This window comes from Nicotiana sylvestris, chromosome 7, assembly GCF_000393655.2.
Source record: "Nicotiana sylvestris chromosome 7, ASM39365v2, whole genome shotgun sequence".
NCBI lineage: Eukaryota > Viridiplantae > Streptophyta > Magnoliopsida > Solanales > Solanaceae > Nicotiana > Nicotiana sylvestris.
Window position 1 is genome coordinate 153001789 of NC_091063.1, and position 18217 is coordinate 153020005.

At 35.3% G+C, this 18217-nt stretch overlaps 1 protein-coding gene across 1 annotated transcript; it reads right to left on the reverse strand.

The window, feature by feature from the left end:
- Positions 1–611: 611 nt before the first annotated feature.
- Positions 612–6210, reverse strand: LOC104212094 (UNC93-like protein 3). Its single transcript, XM_009761279.2, has 10 exons — positions 5783–6210; positions 5486–5649; positions 3126–3189; positions 2931–3044; positions 2790–2834; positions 2456–2706; positions 2280–2370; positions 1497–1609; positions 1287–1410; positions 612–945 (listed from the first exon to the last, which is right to left on the reverse strand). The coding sequence occupies exons 1-10, from the start codon at positions 5939–5941 to the stop codon at positions 760–762; spliced, it is 1311 nt and encodes a 436-aa protein (XP_009759581.1). The 5' UTR covers positions 5942–6210; the 3' UTR covers positions 612–759.
- Positions 6211–18217: the final 12007 nt, after the last annotated feature.

Consider the following 18217-nt stretch of genomic DNA (forward strand, 5'->3'; position numbering starts at 1 on the left):
GGTGTGGGGTGGCAGGAGAGGTTGGGGTGGGCACAAGAGGGGGAAGGGGCAAGGTGGGGTGGGGGGCGAGGGTGGAGGTGGAGAACAGGGTGGGAAGGTTGAAAAAAAGTCTTGAAAAATATTTTCCGGAAAGTCATTTTCCTCCTATTGAAAGAAAATGAGTTTATAAGGAAAATGAATTTCAAAATATTTACGCCAATCAAATATGAAAAATTAGAAAATATTTTTCGGACACCCTTGATGTTATAGCTTGACTTGAAAAAAGTATTTCAATTTATATTTTCTATATCCACTGAAATATGGGCCTTTTTAGTCCAATACAATAGAATATTATCCTGACTATTCTAAGCAATTGAAACAAGGGACTTCAAGAATAACATGGAAAGAACATAAGCAAACACAAGATAAAAGGGCAATCCGGTGCACTAAGCTCTCGCTATACGCGGGGATCGCAGAAGGGTCAGACCACAAGGGTTTATTATATGCGGTCTTACCCTGCATTTATGCAAGAAGCTATTTCCACAGCTTGAACCCATAACCTCTTGGTCACACGGCAGTAACTTTACCGGTTAGCCCGGTGTACTAAGCTCAATAAGCAAACACATGATAGATAATGTGAAATGGGTTTCTGGAGAACTCAGTTGAATAGAACACACTGCAGCAAGCAGGTACAAATATTACTACAAGATGGATTATCAACACTACAGAGCAAGATGATAGCATAGCTGATACAACACTAAATGTCCCATTGGCCTCGCCTTAGACAGCTCGATATGAGAATGCTTTTTCTACCTTGAGAGTCAAGAAAAGAAAACCAGACATGGATAAGCAAAGGGCAGCGAACATAATCACTAGCATCGTCTGCAATGAAATGTAGGGGCCGAGGAAAAAGACTATGGCGATTGCAAAGCTCTGCCAAAGCTTAAGCTGCGCAAATGCTCCTTCCTGTTTAACACAAAATGAATAGATATTTGATATGTGAAACAATCATCCATTGAAAAGTAGCCACAATTTTAAGCAACATAAGAGAATAGTAAGCGTCTGAATAAAATTCAGAACATGATTAACATGAATCCTAAATGACGATGATGTTTATACCGCCTTATTTGGACAAACCTCAAATAAAATTAGGGTGAACACATTATTGAAACATGTGTTCGATGTTTAAGAATTCACTTCCATTACTAGCGTCTAGCAGTATGTTTCTATATGTATTTTAAGGAGATTTCCATGAACTACATATCAAGAGATGTCAAAATGATAAATATAAGTTGGCAAATTAGTACCAGATCATCCCTGAAGAGTATCCCGAGCAATGCGCTTAGCTGTGTATTCAGGACTCCATCACCTATGCCCCACAAGGCTGCAATGAGAAGCGGATATAGTATGCCGAGAACTCCACCAGTCACACTACAATAGAGGAGAAACAATAGGATTTTACGTGCCAATATCAACTTCTTCCAAAAAGTAGCAAGGGAACATTACACGAAGCGAACCTGTGACTCAGTAGAATCCATGCCAATACAGCAGCCTGAACTAAAGCTCCACCCGAGACAATTATCGAGATAGATGAGAGACCAAAGGTAAAATGCCCAGCCACTAGAGAACACTGAAACAATGTCCATCCAACGATAGTATATATGTCATTACAATGGATCAGGTCCTTTTTTTCCTTGTCTAATGTTTAAAATTTCTCTTTCACATAAACATGAATAAATTTTGTTCCAGACACAGTAAGAAAAAATCAAGTAATAAGCGAACATTGCAAATTCAGCATTTGTCAGTCTACAATGAAAATTTTATGGATGATCGATTACTTAGGTTAGTGCTCATTCGCACTGCCAATACACTTCTATCCCATGAGATTACAATTACTCCCTCGGACCACTATATATATATATATATATATATATATATATATATATATATATATATATATATTATTTTTATTTTTTTCATTACTACAACTACCTTAGCATTCAATTAAGATGTTTCCTATTGCAGATCTTCAGTTTTAAAAATAAAATGAAGCAAAAAAGAAAAGAACCAAAAAGAATAAAGTTTATAAATAAAAGGCTCACCAACAGACTAGGGACACAACTAAAGAGAATCTGAAAAGGACAAATTTACAGCTCTAATTGCTTCGTAGGACTAAAGAACACACCACAACAGCAGAAAATTGAATTAGTTTGCTCAAAGAACACAGTCAAACAACACCCTGTTCAAGTGAACCTGTGACTAAAGATTGAATTAGTTCGTTAGTGCATTTGCATACTTACAATTGCATCAAAAACCCCATAAACAGCCATTGCACCACCAACACCACTCTCACCCATTGTAGGCACAACAATGTACTTTGTGAATTCAGCCCTGAAACACATTGTCAATTAAAATAATGGAACAGCATAAGATGCTGCAAATTCTACTCCAATGATCTATAAGAAGTATTCTTTACCATACGAATGCTTGCTGTAAGCCTGAATACGCAATAAGAGGGATGACCAAGAGCATTCTTATGTCTTGTAGAAGGGTAATGATAGACTTGAACAAAGTTACCACAGAAAAAAAGAAACTAGCAGACGAGTCTTGTAGTCCTGTCTCCTCTTTACCAGTTCTCTTACTTAAGAAGCACATAAGAACGGCACCGAGAGTTATGGTACCAATAAAAACTAAGAAAAGTGTCGTTGTGCCACTAGTGCTTCCTCCCTGTAGCAACACAAAACTAACAAATCGTAATGAAAAACAAACAAGGATGAGCAGTTGAGCACTTAATCTGAGGAGATCCTTACTTCTCCATCTCTCATCAAAGCTAGAGTGATAAGGTTTCCGACAAACTGCAAATCAAGAGAAAAGGTTGTTGCGTTCATGGAACTATCATGTGAGTGGAAAATATATCAAGAAAATTTACTTGCAAAGCTCATACAAAGTACCTGATGACTTGCAAACATTCCCCAGAATTCACCATTGAATTTACCAATTATAACAGCTTCGTTTAAGATATGATCACTTGCATGACTGCGCGCTGTGGAAGTAAGATACGTACCCTAACCACAAAGAACAAGATTAAGGCTATCGCTGAAGCCAAAAGCCCAAAACAAAATCCAACTTCTAAAAGGAAGTCATACCTGCCCAACCCATATTATAGAAGCAGCAAAACCCAGGTACAAAGAAGCTGGGACCATGGTATACCTACAAGATAGCTTAATCAACTGACGATACTTGAATATCATGAATATCTTAAACAAACTATAGGTCTTAAGAACAAAATACACAAAACCTTATAAGTTGTTAGCATTAAAAAAAGAAAACATAATCGACAAAAACAGTGGGTAGAATAAAAAGGAGAGTGACAAGAAAACCGCAAAATTGTGTAAATGGACTAAAGTTAACATCTAGGATAAACAAGTAGGGGCTCAGTGTTCATCCATGGTGTAGAACTATTATGGGAAACTCTTTTGTATCTACTACTATTGTTCTCACGCTAGTGACGGCTCCTTCATACGTGTCCTTTAGGGCATTTATACATTTAATATGCATTCATTTCTTCTCCATCACCCACTAAAGGACCTTTCGTGGTACTCTATCATATGCTTTCTCGGTCGATGAACACCATGTGCATATTTTCTTCCTTACGCCATAGCTTTCAATCAATTTTCTTAGCAAGAATATAGCTTATGTTGTAGAGTGATAGGGCATAAATCCAAATTGGTTCTCGGTCACTCTTGTCATATTCCTAAGTCTACAGTCTATAACTCTTTCGTAAGTTATATCGTATTGCTCATGTGTTTAATGCCACGATAGTTTGCAAAGCTTTGAGTTTATCCTTTTTTCTTATAAATTGGGATCAGGGTACTATTTGTCCACTCGTCAGGCATCCTACCACTTTTTATTTTAACATTGAATAGCTTGGTGAGGCATTCTATTCCAACCTCTCCAAGACACTTCTAAACCTCTATAGTGATATTATCCGGACCACAAGCTTTTCTAATTCTCATATATTTCATGGCATCCTTTACCTCTGTCCGCCTAATTCCACGAGTGTAGTTAAAGTTTCTATCGTACACAAACATTTGGAGGTCAAAAATGATATATGAATACGCCTCAAAATAGTACGGTGAAGGAGAACATTCAGGTTTTTGACACTATGGTGCATTATTACTAGTTTACTACTATCAAGTAGAGATATTTGTTGTTTATGGCTTGCTTTCAACAAAACAAGCATCCACAATGGCAGACAGTTGGGCATCACATGCCCTGAGAGAGCAAGCAGTCATTGCTACTGTTTAGGGGCTTCAGTTATCACATCCAGTAGACCTATGAGCACAGCTAAATCCTCGAGCATTTCTTCCATCTTCCAGAGTCTGACTCTATGTTTTCATAGATTTCAGTTTGTCTTTCTGGTATAACCTAAGAGAGGAGACTTTTGATTTGAATAAGAGATAGTCCCTCCTTCACACCTAAGTTCATAAAATTGGCATTTTGTCCCTGATAATGCAGTTGCTAATTCTACAAACATCAAAAGGATGACTATAACATAGGTTTGGCTGGCTTCTAACTGAGAGCTAGCATATAATTCTTGTCGGCAAGTCAGCTAGCTACTAATGCCTCCTTAACTGTTTAAATGCCTTCTTTTTTAAAATGCCATTTATGAGAATTTATTACATGGCTTGCTCTAACAATTCTAAGCACAACTGTTCAAGTTAGATCATTCCGACAAGAAATTAGCAAAAAGCCAACTACAATAAACTTCTTCATGGCTAATAGCACAACCGCACGACAAGAAATATGAAGCCTAATAGACCTCTATAATTAGTCCAATAGAGTACAAGATTCATGTTTTTACTCACATTAAGGATTCATAAGCACACAAATACTGCAAGAAAACAAAAAAAGATTGGAGTTTGTCTACCATTGCCTCCTTAACTGTTTAAATCCCATTTTGAAATCTATTGCATGGCTTGCTCTAAATTCTAAGCACAACTGTTCAAGCCTAGATCATTCCGACAAGAAATAAGCAAAAAGCCAACTACAACAAACCTCTTCGTGGCTAATGGCACAACCACACGACGAGAATTATGAAGCCTAATAGACCTCTATAATTGGTCCAATAGAGTACAAGATTCATGTTTTTACTCACATTAAGGATTCACAAGTGCGCAAAATATTGCAAAAAAAAAACACAAAACCAAACTACAATCAAAACTCGCTTAATGAAACGAGTTAAATTGGATTTGCACCACACAATCACTGCCAGCGAGTGCAGAGCCACACATCCTTCGCCAAAAAAATATAATGTTTAGATAGGTAAAAATTATTTCTTTATGTATATATACTACGTATTGAATCCCCTTTTCTTCGTGTATATACTTCTTTAAATTTTGACTCTCCGCTACTGCTGCCAGCTCAATAGCCTAATCTTCCAGTACTGGTTAAACATTTAATTTTGGAAAAGCAAAATGCAATAGACATTAAAAAAAAAACATACCAATTGGGCATCAAATTGGCAGCTACAAACAACCAATAGCCAGTACTCCCAAGGATCAAAGCATTCTTTGATCCTAGCTTCCTAACCACCAATGAAGCAAATATTGAACAGAACATAAATGACAAATACAATATCCCCAGTGAAGTTGTCCCTAAATTTCCTTCCTGAAACACAAAAAAAACCTCAAACTCAAATCCACTTCAACTTCTAAAATCATGCAAATTCAATCCAAAATCAACATTTTCACACTAAATAACCCCTGAAATTCATAACAAAGACAATACTCAAAAATCATACCGTATTAATAGTGCTTTCAAGATTCTGAGCAGCCCCATAAGCCAAGAAAATCAATAAAAAGGCACAGCTCAGGATATGAATATCTCTTTCATGATTCACAATTGGGTTTTGATTTTTGGGATTTTCAACTACAAGGGGTGCTTCCTCGTCAGTAGCCATTAAGAAAAAGAGTATAAAGATTGAATTTTTCGAATTTTGAACAAATACCCACAAATGAATTTATGCACACAAGTGTATATATAGTGTTTTAAAAGTCAAAAGAGAGAGAAAAGTGAGTCAAAGAATTTGCCGGCAAAGTAGTATGAAGAAAAGAACATATAGAAAGAAGCTCCTCAAATATGACAATAAGAAAGCTTCAGCGCCCATGGTGGGCAAGAGAAAGACAGAAAAATGGTGATAATTTTCTTGTTTTGCAATAATTAATGATTAATGTTTGTTGAGATATTTTTTCCCCCCATTTTATATATGGACCAATCAAGATTCTTTTTTTTTTTTTACAAGGTAAGAGACAAAAGGTTGAGATTATTAAAGTAGCAACTTTTAGGAATACAAAAGGAGTATTTGTATGACTCGTGATTCAAGATTCACCCCAAGTGAAGATTCTTGGACTTCTATTAACCAGTATCCATCTTATAAGTCATCCATACTTATTTGGGACTTTTTCCTTCCTTTACCATGTATGAAACTTTATTGTTAAATATGTGCATAGTATCTAAATTACTTGCCTAGTTCATATTTTTCCTATAATTTTTGTACCATTCGTTTATTAGGAACTAATAGGGCAGAATTTTCTCTTAATAACGCGCGAAAAATCAGGAAAGAATCTTGGGATTGATTGATTCTACATTAAATTCAAGTTTTGAAACGGAAAGGAGATCAAATCATATCACGGAAATCCTTTATCTTCAATTTATAATCAAATTCTGTTCTTCGATATTCTCACAATCGCTATAAATCAAAATCTCAGTCCATCATTAAATCAAAATCGCTACAAATCAAAATCGCTATAAATTCACCATTGACAGCCATTAAAAAGCTTGAAAGCTTTGAATTCAAATTTGGGTTTTCAAAAATCATTATTTGTTTGGATTGGGTGTTGTTGAAAATAATTGGGAATATGGTTTAGAGTTTATATCTCAATTTTGAGGGGTTTTGGTGAAGATTAGACTTGGTTGTAACTAAAAATGACCGTTAATAAAAAGTGAGATTTATTACTTAGAAAATAAGAAAAGTAACAGGTTACAATAAGTTAAAATACATTGAGAATAAAATATTTATACTGTTAAGAAAAACGTTATTTTCGAATTTAAAATTACATTGTCGCCAGCATACATACCATTTTTTTCCGAGTAATTATAACAATTCGTTTCGTAGTTTCCTTATTTTTATTTGGTATAACGGAAAATGTTTTCCAAGAAACTATTTTTTTGAAAAAATAAGTAGTAATCTTATTCATTTTTCGGTATTTGATACGTAAATTAAGGAAAATATTTTCTCAAGAGTATTCATAAATAATTTCGGTACAATAACATGAAGCCATAAACTTTCGAACCAACAACCTTCCAAACCCACAAATTTCATAAACTTCTGAACCGCCAAACTTTCGAAACCACGAAATTTCAACCCTTAAACTTCGAAACACATAAACCTCCGAAATCATAACTTTGAAACTTGTAAAATTTCGAACATGTAAACTAAAAGATGAAAAAAGTAAAACTGAAAATATATTTTAAAAAAAATTCCGAAGGGGGGGAGGGAGGGAGGTGGGGCAGTGGGGTAGGTGAGGATGCAGAAAAAAGCAAAAACAGAAATTTGAAAATTACAAAAAAAAAAGTAAAAAAAATTGTGCAGGGTGGGGGTGAGGGTGGGTGGGGTAGTAGGGTGGGTGATGACGGAAAAAAAAATCTTTTTGGAGAGAGGGCATTGTGTGGGGTTAGGTGGGTGGGTGTGGGGGTGTGGAGTGGGTTGGTGAGGGTATGAAATAGGGTGAGAAAGATTGAGAAGGAGTTTTGAAAAATGTTTTCTCTTCTCTTGATAAAGAAAACATGTTCCTCCAATTGGAGGAAAGTAGATAATAGGAAAAATATTTTTCAAAACATTTAAGCCAACCAAACATGGGAAAATTAGAAAACACTTTCCGGAAAATGTTTTCCTTCATACCAAACACACCCTGAGTTGCTCCAACTTTTACACAATTACAATACAAGTATAACAACAACAACAATAACAAGCAGCGTAATGTAATTCTACAAATGAGGTCTGAGGAATGTAGTGTATCTGTAAACCTTACCTTAACCTTGAGAAGATAGAGAGGTTATTTTCAATATACCCCTCGGCTCAAGAAAAAATAAAAAAAGTAGTATCAACCAGTGGCGGAGCCAGAATTTTCATTAAAGGATGTCAAAATATATAAAAGTAAACATACTAGGAAATTAAGGGGAATCAATATATAGTATATATACATATAATTTTTTTTTATCTACTTACATAGTGTATTTTTCCAGCGAAGCGATGTTATTTGACACCCTTTCTAATCAGAGGTGGAGCTAGAATTTTAAGGTTATGAGTTCTAATTTCATCATCGAACCCTAGCTCGTTTTAGTTACTGGGTTCGCAATTAAATATTTTTATATATTTAATAATTTTTTCAATACAAATACAGTGTTTAAACAAAAGCTACTGGGTTCGACCGAACCCGTAGCCACCACACTACCTCCGCCCCTGCTTCTAATAAGGTGGCTCCACTACTGGTATCAACAAACAGTAACAATAGCAAAATAATAAAAATCGAGGCGAAAGAAATAACATATATCTTATTTTATCAGCTAACTTAAAAATAGCTATAGATGACCGTCCGTAATAATTAGTCCTATTACTTAGAAAATAAGAAAAACAGCATATTACAACAAGTTAAAATATATTGATAGTGTGATTATTATTTTTTTGTACCGTTAAGAAAAACGTATTTTCGAATTTGAAATGACATTTTATTTCTCCAATAGAAGGCCAGATGTAAATATTTTTCTGGAAAATACAATTTATTCATCATTAAACACTACCTCACCAAATTTATGAGGTTTTACCATATAGTAACAAATTCACAGCTAAGACTTTCCACGTACACTCAAAATAACCCAACGGTAAATTCATACACTATCTCTATAAATATTGCTAGTAATTTTCCCCTAATAAAACCCTCGAAATTCTCCTAATTGTTTACCATATTTCTCTGAATTTTTCACTCTTCTTTTTGAGTTTCTGAAATCATGGAATATCCTTTATATATTAGCTTTTTATTTCTGATTTTCTTGGAATTTTTCTGCTCATCTCAAGCTTATACATTCCATGCTGGTGGCAAAAATGGTTGGATTTTAAAGCCTTTTGAATCATACAATCATTGGGCTGAACGAAATCGCTTTCAAGTCAATGATACTATTGGTATACATACACACGCGAATTCATTATTTTAATTATTTGAGATTTTTAGTACTGAATATGTTCAGAATTTAATATTTTTTAAAACTTTGTTATTTTTCACACACACATATTTATATTACGTGTTAGATCATATTAACACTAAGGCTACATCCGCTACTAAATACATATACGTTTTTTGTATAGGTGTTACATGTATACATGTATTATTCTAACATATTGACGTGGTGGGCAACTTGTTTTTTTTTTTTTAGGTTATAGTCTAACTTTGTTTGCACATTATTATTGTCAGAGGCGGATGTAGTGTTCGAACCACTGGTTCAACTGAACTCATAACTTTCGACACGGAGTAAAAAATTATATATAAAAATTCATTAAAATTGTAAATATGAACCCAAAAAAATAATAGGTTCAATGCTAAAAACCTTTCAAGTTGAATCCATAGAATTTAAATCTTGGATCCACCTCTGATTATTGTAGTTATTTCTTAAATAATCTTATAACGTTTTACACTATCAGAGCATATAGTTAATTTCATTTATTTATTATTTCATTCTTTTTAGGTTTTTCTTGTTTAAATGAGTTGATTTCTTGATTTTTTTTTCTCATTTTAGTTTTCAAGTACAGTAGAAAGGCCATGATTCAGTTCTCATAGTTCACAAAGATGATTACATCAAATGCAAAAAGAACAAGCCAATTCATGCTTTCAAAAATGGTCATTCCAAATTCAAGTTTCCAAAATCAGGTCCATTCTATTTCATAAGTGGCCATGCTGATGATTGCAAAAATGGCCAGAAATTAATTGTTGTTGTGTTATCTCCCAATCACAATAAGACATCTGTCAAAATGTCGTCGCCTTCACCAGCACCAGCTCCTACAAAATCAGCTGCAGCTAGTATTATGGGTGGTTCAAGTGGTTTAGTTTGGTTCTTTAGTTTGATAATGGCAGCAATTTTTAGTAGCTTGGTTTAATTGTTTGTGTGGTTTAGTTTATTTTTTATGTCGTTTGATTTGGACGGTTTATAGGAAAGATAGTTACTGTGTATTTCCCTTTTTCATTTGGTTTATTACTATGCTTTGATTGATGAAAATGATGCGTCAAACTAAATAATTTAACTTTAAACGTTCCAGATTAGTGTATGCAAGTCCTTTCAACTTTGTCACCGAATTTTTTTTTACACTACCGACTCTAGGAAGAAAAAAAAGTACAAAAATATATTCGAACCCATTATTATTTTAATCACAAAATATCTTTTAGTCTTGCAAATATTAGGCACATATGGTCCATTATTACTACCACGGTAGCACGTGACGACACTCTTGAATTTTAGCAGAATTTAGTGAAAAGACTATTGTTTACTTTCCTTCAAACTAGATCCAGATCAAAGGGAAAACTAGAGGGTAGAGAGAGAAGCTCCCCCTTCTTTCTAAAAACTCAAGGTTACCTCTACCAACTCAACAGTCACAATCAATCTAAATGGATACAGATACAGAAATGATTCTTATTCCCCCCGAACCACCCGACATTACCATCAATGATAGCACCAAAAATTCTGGATATCAACAAAACACGTTTAAAGACAAGTTACTTAAGGGAACTGAAGAGACGAATATCATATTTGAATCCACCGTATCCCTACCCAATGGTACTGATACTTACTCCTCACCAAGGCACTCGGAAGTCAATACAACTAGGAAAGAAAAAATCACCCTTTCACAAGAGGATAAGGAACGAATGTATATGCCTTGGAAATATTCCATAATCATTAAATTACAAGGCAAACGAACTCTTCACCAAACCCTTAAAAAAAGGTCCAGGATCTGTGGAAAGTAAACGAAAACTTTCCCCTAATCGATTTGGGATTAGACTACTATATTGCAAAATTTCAAAAACAAGATAGCATGAATCTAGTCGTACAAAATGGACCATGGTTTATCTTTGGTCACTTCCTATCTTGCCAAAGGTGGGAACCAAATTTTGTAGCATCCACTGCTAAACAAATATGCACAACTATCTGTATCCGGCTACCAAAAGCCTACTGAATTCTACGATGGGATCATTCTTCAAAAAATTAGTAACTCTATTAAGAGACTCTTAAAAATTGATGCATGTACATCCTCCACATTGAGAGGGCGATATGCTAGGCTTTTTGTAGAATTCCCAATGAACAAACCAGTGGCTAAGTTCATTTTTATCGAAGAACACAAACAAATAATTGAATATGAAGGAGACAAGATTTTGCGCAAGAATTGTGGTTCAATAGGACACATAGTAGGCCAATGTTCTATGGTATTAAACTCACAGTCCCAGAGGGAGAACATTAAAGAAAGATCTGTCCAAGTTCAAGACACTCAAAGTTCTAATAAATCAAGCAATGAGGATAACTTGCACACCGTATCTTTTTAGAAACCAAGAAGGTCAGTTAGGAAAATTCCAAACACAGGAATGGAGACATCTATGGAGGCAGATATTGACATTAAATTATTCAATGCTTCAACTGGTAAGTATATCAACACCCAAAAATTTAAATTTGTCAATAAGCATCCCAATACCTTGTCTTTAAACAAGGGTATTAAGAATCATACTCATATGGCCAATTCCACCAAAGCCATGTTGGACGATAATACAGCTGGTTTCCAACTGGAAAACAGCTTCTCAAAGTTGTGCAATGAGCACACTGTTTTGGATGCTAACCCTCCTAATAATAATACTTTATTATTCAATAAACTTGACATGCAGCAGTCCAGTTGTAATCTAGACACATCTAAGAGTGCTACTGTAATAATACACCTACTAATCCCATTAACCTAGTCTCTAACATGTCTTCTAGTAACAAATATCCAAGTCATCTTACTAATGACCCCAACAATACTGATTATATTTCGACTAATGAGATAACCACTAAAAACAAAAAGCATACAAATGCCAACCCACACTTGTCCACTGAAACGTCTCTAAATGAACAAATGGAGGATAGGATACGACAAGTGGCAAAACCTTGCCATGCAAAATCCACTCCAAAATCTTCTTCTATATCTCATACGCTAACCAATTCAGATTGCATGCATGTAGATGCAATTATAACCTACCCTTCTACCGCCTCCAATTTAAGTGAAGACCAAGCTCAAAAATATGCCAAGGCTTCCATTGAACAACAGAAGGAGACACAGACTTATACAACTCCTTCGTCCACCAAGGCCACTGAACATGGCAAACCTACCACCTCTACAAAATCAACTCCCAAACAACCCAATAATCTATGTTCAACCACCACTATCTCAAGAACATTACCCATTATCCTGGATAGAGATAGGTTTAATGGGGAGATGTTTGATGTTCAATGCCACAATCAATGGGCAGGAGAGTGTCATATTGATTCAAAACCCATGCTACTTAGCTCAACTAGTGTCAAAGGGTCTTCACCTTGCCATGAACAACTATATGAACCATGTCTGGGTGAACAACATCTTACAACCCTTAGCACCAGCAATGAGCCCGAATCTAGTCCAAGAAATGAGAGCCCAATGGAACATACCCCCTCATTTCAACCCTGTTCCAATCCTACCCTAGAACTTAGGCCTAGACCTACCCTTCTTTCCCCCGAATGCCCTAACTGCTGTGAACCCAATATTAATGCAGTGGGATGTACCACAACAACATCAACAACCACAGAACCCCAACATGCAAGTCCCAGTGGAAAACACCAATCTCAACCCCCCAGTAGCTCCAAACACAGAAAACCCCATGGAAGAGGAAATGATAGATCCAATAAATTTGATAGGAGAATCAGTGGTGGAGTTGGGAAATCTAAACGAGGAAAAGGTTTTCCTATTCAGAGAAAATCAAGAGAAGAAGCATATCCTCTTTTGTCCTCGGAATCTATATAGGTGTTCAATGGACATACGTCCACCACAGGATCCAACAGTGGGAACAAGGCAATGATCCTTGTACCATCATTGAGGGGGAACTCGAACCCTACCATGGAAATACTGGAGAATGGTCACAACCCAACCCCAAAGGTTGACATGTTTAACCCCACTAATTTCATAATATGGAACATTAGGGGAGGGAATAATGAGGATTTTAGAAGGAACTTTAGGGATCTTGTGAATGCCCACAGGTCATGCATGGTAACCCTACTCGAGACTAGAATGCAAACTCATGCTTCACTACTGAACGAGTTAGGCTTTTCTGAACTAATTGAGGTACCAGCAGATGGACAGGTTGGGGGCATGGTGATTCTTTGGGATCACACCAAAGTGAATGTCCACAATGTCGTGCGTAGGAACCATGAAATTTATGCAACTATTGAGGTACGACCTACCAATTTTAAATGGCTATTTGCCTCTATATATACTAGTACTAATACTGTAGATAGAGATCATATGTGTAACAACCTTAAAAATATATCTGATTGTCACAATGGCCCATGGCTAGTAGGAGGTGATTTTAACGACGTGTTTAGTGCTAATGATAAAATAGGTGGGAGACCCCTTAATCGTAGACATGCCTACAAGCTCTGGAATAACATAAACTACTGTAAATTACAAGATTTAGGTTACAAAGGATGCAAGTATACTTGGTCTAATCGTAGGTTTAGTAATAATAGCCTAATCATGGAACGCTTAGATAAAACTTTTGGTAATGATGAATGGATCCAATGTTTTCCAAACGCCTCTATTACTCATCTACCCAAGACTCATTCTGATCATAATCTACTTCTCATTAACCTTATCCCTAAAAAGTGTCATTCATTAGACAAACCATTCCGCTTGGAACCATTCTGGTGCAACCACCCTCACTTTAAAACAATCGTTAGTAGCACCTGGAGTAACAATTCTTATAACCAAGCTTTGTCCACCTTTAAAGATACTGTCATTAATTGGAAAAATAATATCTTTGGGGATATTTTTAAAAATAAGAGTCGCATTCTTGCAAGACTTAAAGGAATCCAAAATTCACCATCCTACTTTTATAGTACCTTTCTTTAATCCTTAGAATTTTCGCTAATTCAGGACTATAATAACATTCTTCGAATTGAAGAGGATTACTGGAAGCTTCGCTCTAGAATCCACTGGTTAAACGAGGGAGATGCTAATACTAAATTCTTCCATATCGTGGCAACCAACAGGAAAAGAATCAATAAAATTATTTTCTTCAAAAACGACCATGGTATGTGGATTAATAATCCTGAGGATATTATTAATCACACAAAATACTACTTTGAAAAAGCTTTCACAACTTCTCATAACATTAGAAACTGGAGACACATTAAGGATGATCCTAGGTGTTTTATTAATCTAGACTTATCCTCCCTAGATGCCCCCGTTATAAATTCTGAAATCATAAAAGCTTGTTTTTCTTTTAAGCCTTATAAGGCACCCGGGCCTGATGGACTTCACCCCTTTTTCTTCCAAAAATATTGGAATATTATTGGTAATTCTGTTACTAATCTTTGTCAAGAGGTTTTTAAGACGGGTACTATTCCGGAAAATATTAATGATACTTTGCTGTGCCTAATTCCCAAGATTCCTAACGCTAATAATTTAAAGAACTTTAGACCTATAGGCCTATGCAACACTATCTATAAAATCATTACTAAGATCATTTCAACTAGGTTGAAACCCTTCTTGAACAACATAATTAGCCCATTCCAAACTAGCTTCTTAAAAAATAGGAAAGCTTGTGACAATGCTATTATTATTCAAGAATTAATTCTTAAAATGAACAAGTATCGTGGTAAAAAGCACAACATAATTTTGAAAATTGATTTGGAAAAAGCTTTCGATCGTCTTGAATGGTCCTTTGTCTATAGAGCCTTGAGATTTTTCAAATTTCCACCAAATATTACTAAGCTCATAATGAATTGCATCTCATCTAGTAGAATAGCCATCTTAGTTAATGGCACTAGAACTAGTTATTTTTCACCAAGTAGAGGCATTAGACAAGGCGACCCTATGTCTCCGTATTTATTTATTCTCTGCATGGAGATGCTCTCCACCCTAGTTAACCATAAAGTTGATATAGGTTGTTGGGACCCCATTACTATTGGCAACAAAAAGCACCAAATATCTCATTTCTTTTTTGCAGATGATCTAACTTAATGTCACAAATTAATGAAAAATCAATAGAAGCCATTAAAGACTGCCTTAACTCTTTTTGTCATCTATCAGGACAATCCATAAATAAGACAAAGTCCAAAATTATTATCTCCAAACAATGCCCTAAGACTACATAAGCTATCCTCTCTCAAGTCCTTAATATCAAAATTAGTTATTCATTCGGGAAATACTTAGGTTTTCCTATTACTAGCTCTAAACCCAAGGCTAAGGACTTCCAATTTGTCCTCGATAATATGATTTCTAGATTAGGTACTTGAAAATTCAATTTACTAAGCATGGCAGGTAGATGTAATTTGGCAACCTCTTGTTTAAACTCCCTTCCAAATCACTTAATGCAGTACACTCTTCTACCGGCTAAGATTCTTAGTAAATTTGTTAAGATTCAACAGGATTTATATGGGGTACTAATGACACCTCAAAAAAACTCCATCTCATAAAATGGGACATTATCACACAAAACAAGAAGGATGGTGGGCTAGGTCTACATGCTACAAAAAAGAAAAACCTAGTAAGCCTGGCTAGTCTCACTTGGAGACTCCTTAACAATACCCATTCACCCTAGGCAAAAATAAACTTAGGCCTCTATAGTACTAGGAAAGCCTCAAAATATAACTCCTTTATCTGGAACAGTATTGTACTAGGTTGGGAAGTATGTAGCAAAGGGATTACATGGTTTCCTCATAAGTCCTCAACCTTGAGCGTGTGGAATAGTCGTTGGATCTCCCAATCTCATACACTCTGTCACTGTATTCAGGGCCCCCTTACCCTGCAAGATGACACCCTAACCATAAAGAATATATGGAAGCAAAACACATGGGAGTTATCTAAGCTCTCAATGATACTCGAACCAGGTATTATTAAGAAAATAAATGCTACATACCCTGCTACCAAATCCTATGATACTCCTGTTGGTCGTTAAACACTAATGGTCTATTCACTAGCAAATCATGTTACTCCCTCTTAGGCAACCAAATAGAGTTCTACAAGGATTTTACGTGGATTTGGGACGCTAAGTGTCCTAACAAATTAAAATTTCTTTTGTGGAAATACTATCATGATAGACTCCAAACAAGAAGCTTCTTACACCATATTGGAATAAACATTGATCCTATATGTTCTACTTGCAAAACCCATAGGAAAACTATTAGACATGTCTTTTTGGAATGCATGGCAGTGAAGCAATTGTGGTCCCTCTTAGGAATTGATCCTAAAAGCTGGAATGGTGTCAAAAGTTGGTTAACACACATACGTGACCATAACTCTACTTTTAAAAATCGTACTATCACTTGGCAAGACTTATTTCCCTTTGTTATGTGGACAATTTGGATTAACAGAAACAAAAATTTATACAACAACTATACGCACACAGCTAGCCTCAAAAGTGCGATTAATTTAACAGTTGAGTATAAGCTTTTAACGGAAAAAGAAAATATTACGCCCGGAAAAATACCAATAAATATTATGTGGAGTAAAACCCTTAGAGGGCTCATTAAGCTTAATATTGATGGTTCCTTCAATGAAGCCCAATCGCATTGTGGATTTGGTGGATTGTTCAGAGACAACAATGACCAATGGATAGTTGGCTTCCATGGAAACATCCCGGGAACAACACCGCTTCAGGCAGAATTAATGGCCTTGAAGATTGGCCTACAGATTGCCATTAAATAATAATTCACAAATTTAGAAGTGGAAACAGATTCAACCGATGTAATTAACTGTTTGGATAATGGAACGGTAATACTAAATGACATTATTCATGAGTGTAGGTTGTTAAGGAGGCAGGTGAAGGCTCAAGGAATACAACACACATTCAGGGAGGCCAACAAGTCGGCACACATGCTGGCTAAAAAAGCACTGACTGGCAACAACAACAGGGATCTCAATGTTATCTACTATGCTCCTGATTTTGTAACCAATGTCTTAAAATCAGACTATGAAGGCAAGACTTATGTAGTTAGGCTCGTTAACAAAGATGTTTGCCCTAGACTAGTAGCATTTGGAAATAAAAATATCTTTAGAGACATGTTGTTGGTTTGTAATAGCCAAGTAGGTAATGCTCCACCGAGCACTATGAACAATGCTATCCCTACTATTATGTGATATATATAATATGATCACTGTTAGTCAAAAAACAAAGATATAAGCAAAGGAAAATCCTCCTAAAACTTATAATCCGTTTGGCCGAACTGTTAAAAATTAATACTTATTTTTTGAAGAATCTATGAAGAGTTATAATTTGTGTTTGGCCAATTTATTTGAGAAGTAAAATATAATCTCATCAGTAAAATTTACTGCAAATTAAATATTAGTACTAGTTTTTAACTTTTGAAGAACAATGGGGTGTTTCATCATGGGGAATGCGACATCGTAGCCCAACTTCTGTTAATTGTTTCAAAATAATTTGGATGCTTTTGGTTCATTAAAACTTTAAATCATTTGGGTTCATATGTAAAAAGAACTTTTATTCTGTAAAGTTACTTAGAAATAAAGTATTACTTCTAACTACACATATATATATGTATGTATTATTGCAATCAAATATGTTCACGCAAGTATACATGGTCGTCAAGTAATAGAGTAGTAAGTAGAGTATCGTTTGCACGAAGACTTATGATTAACTTTTAACTGATTCAAACTCAAATAATTTGTCGATTCAAGAGATTCCTCACAAAATAGATAATTTACTACCTAAAAACTATCAAGTAATGAAATAACTAGAAATCAACCACAACTCTTAAACAATTTCGACTAACAATCAATAGGAGGTAATATTCCAGGGTCACGGGTTGGCTAACAATCGTGTTGCGTTCTTAGCTTAAAATGACTAATTGATTTATCAGGATTGTTGATTGACATGGTTGATATTACTCATAAGAA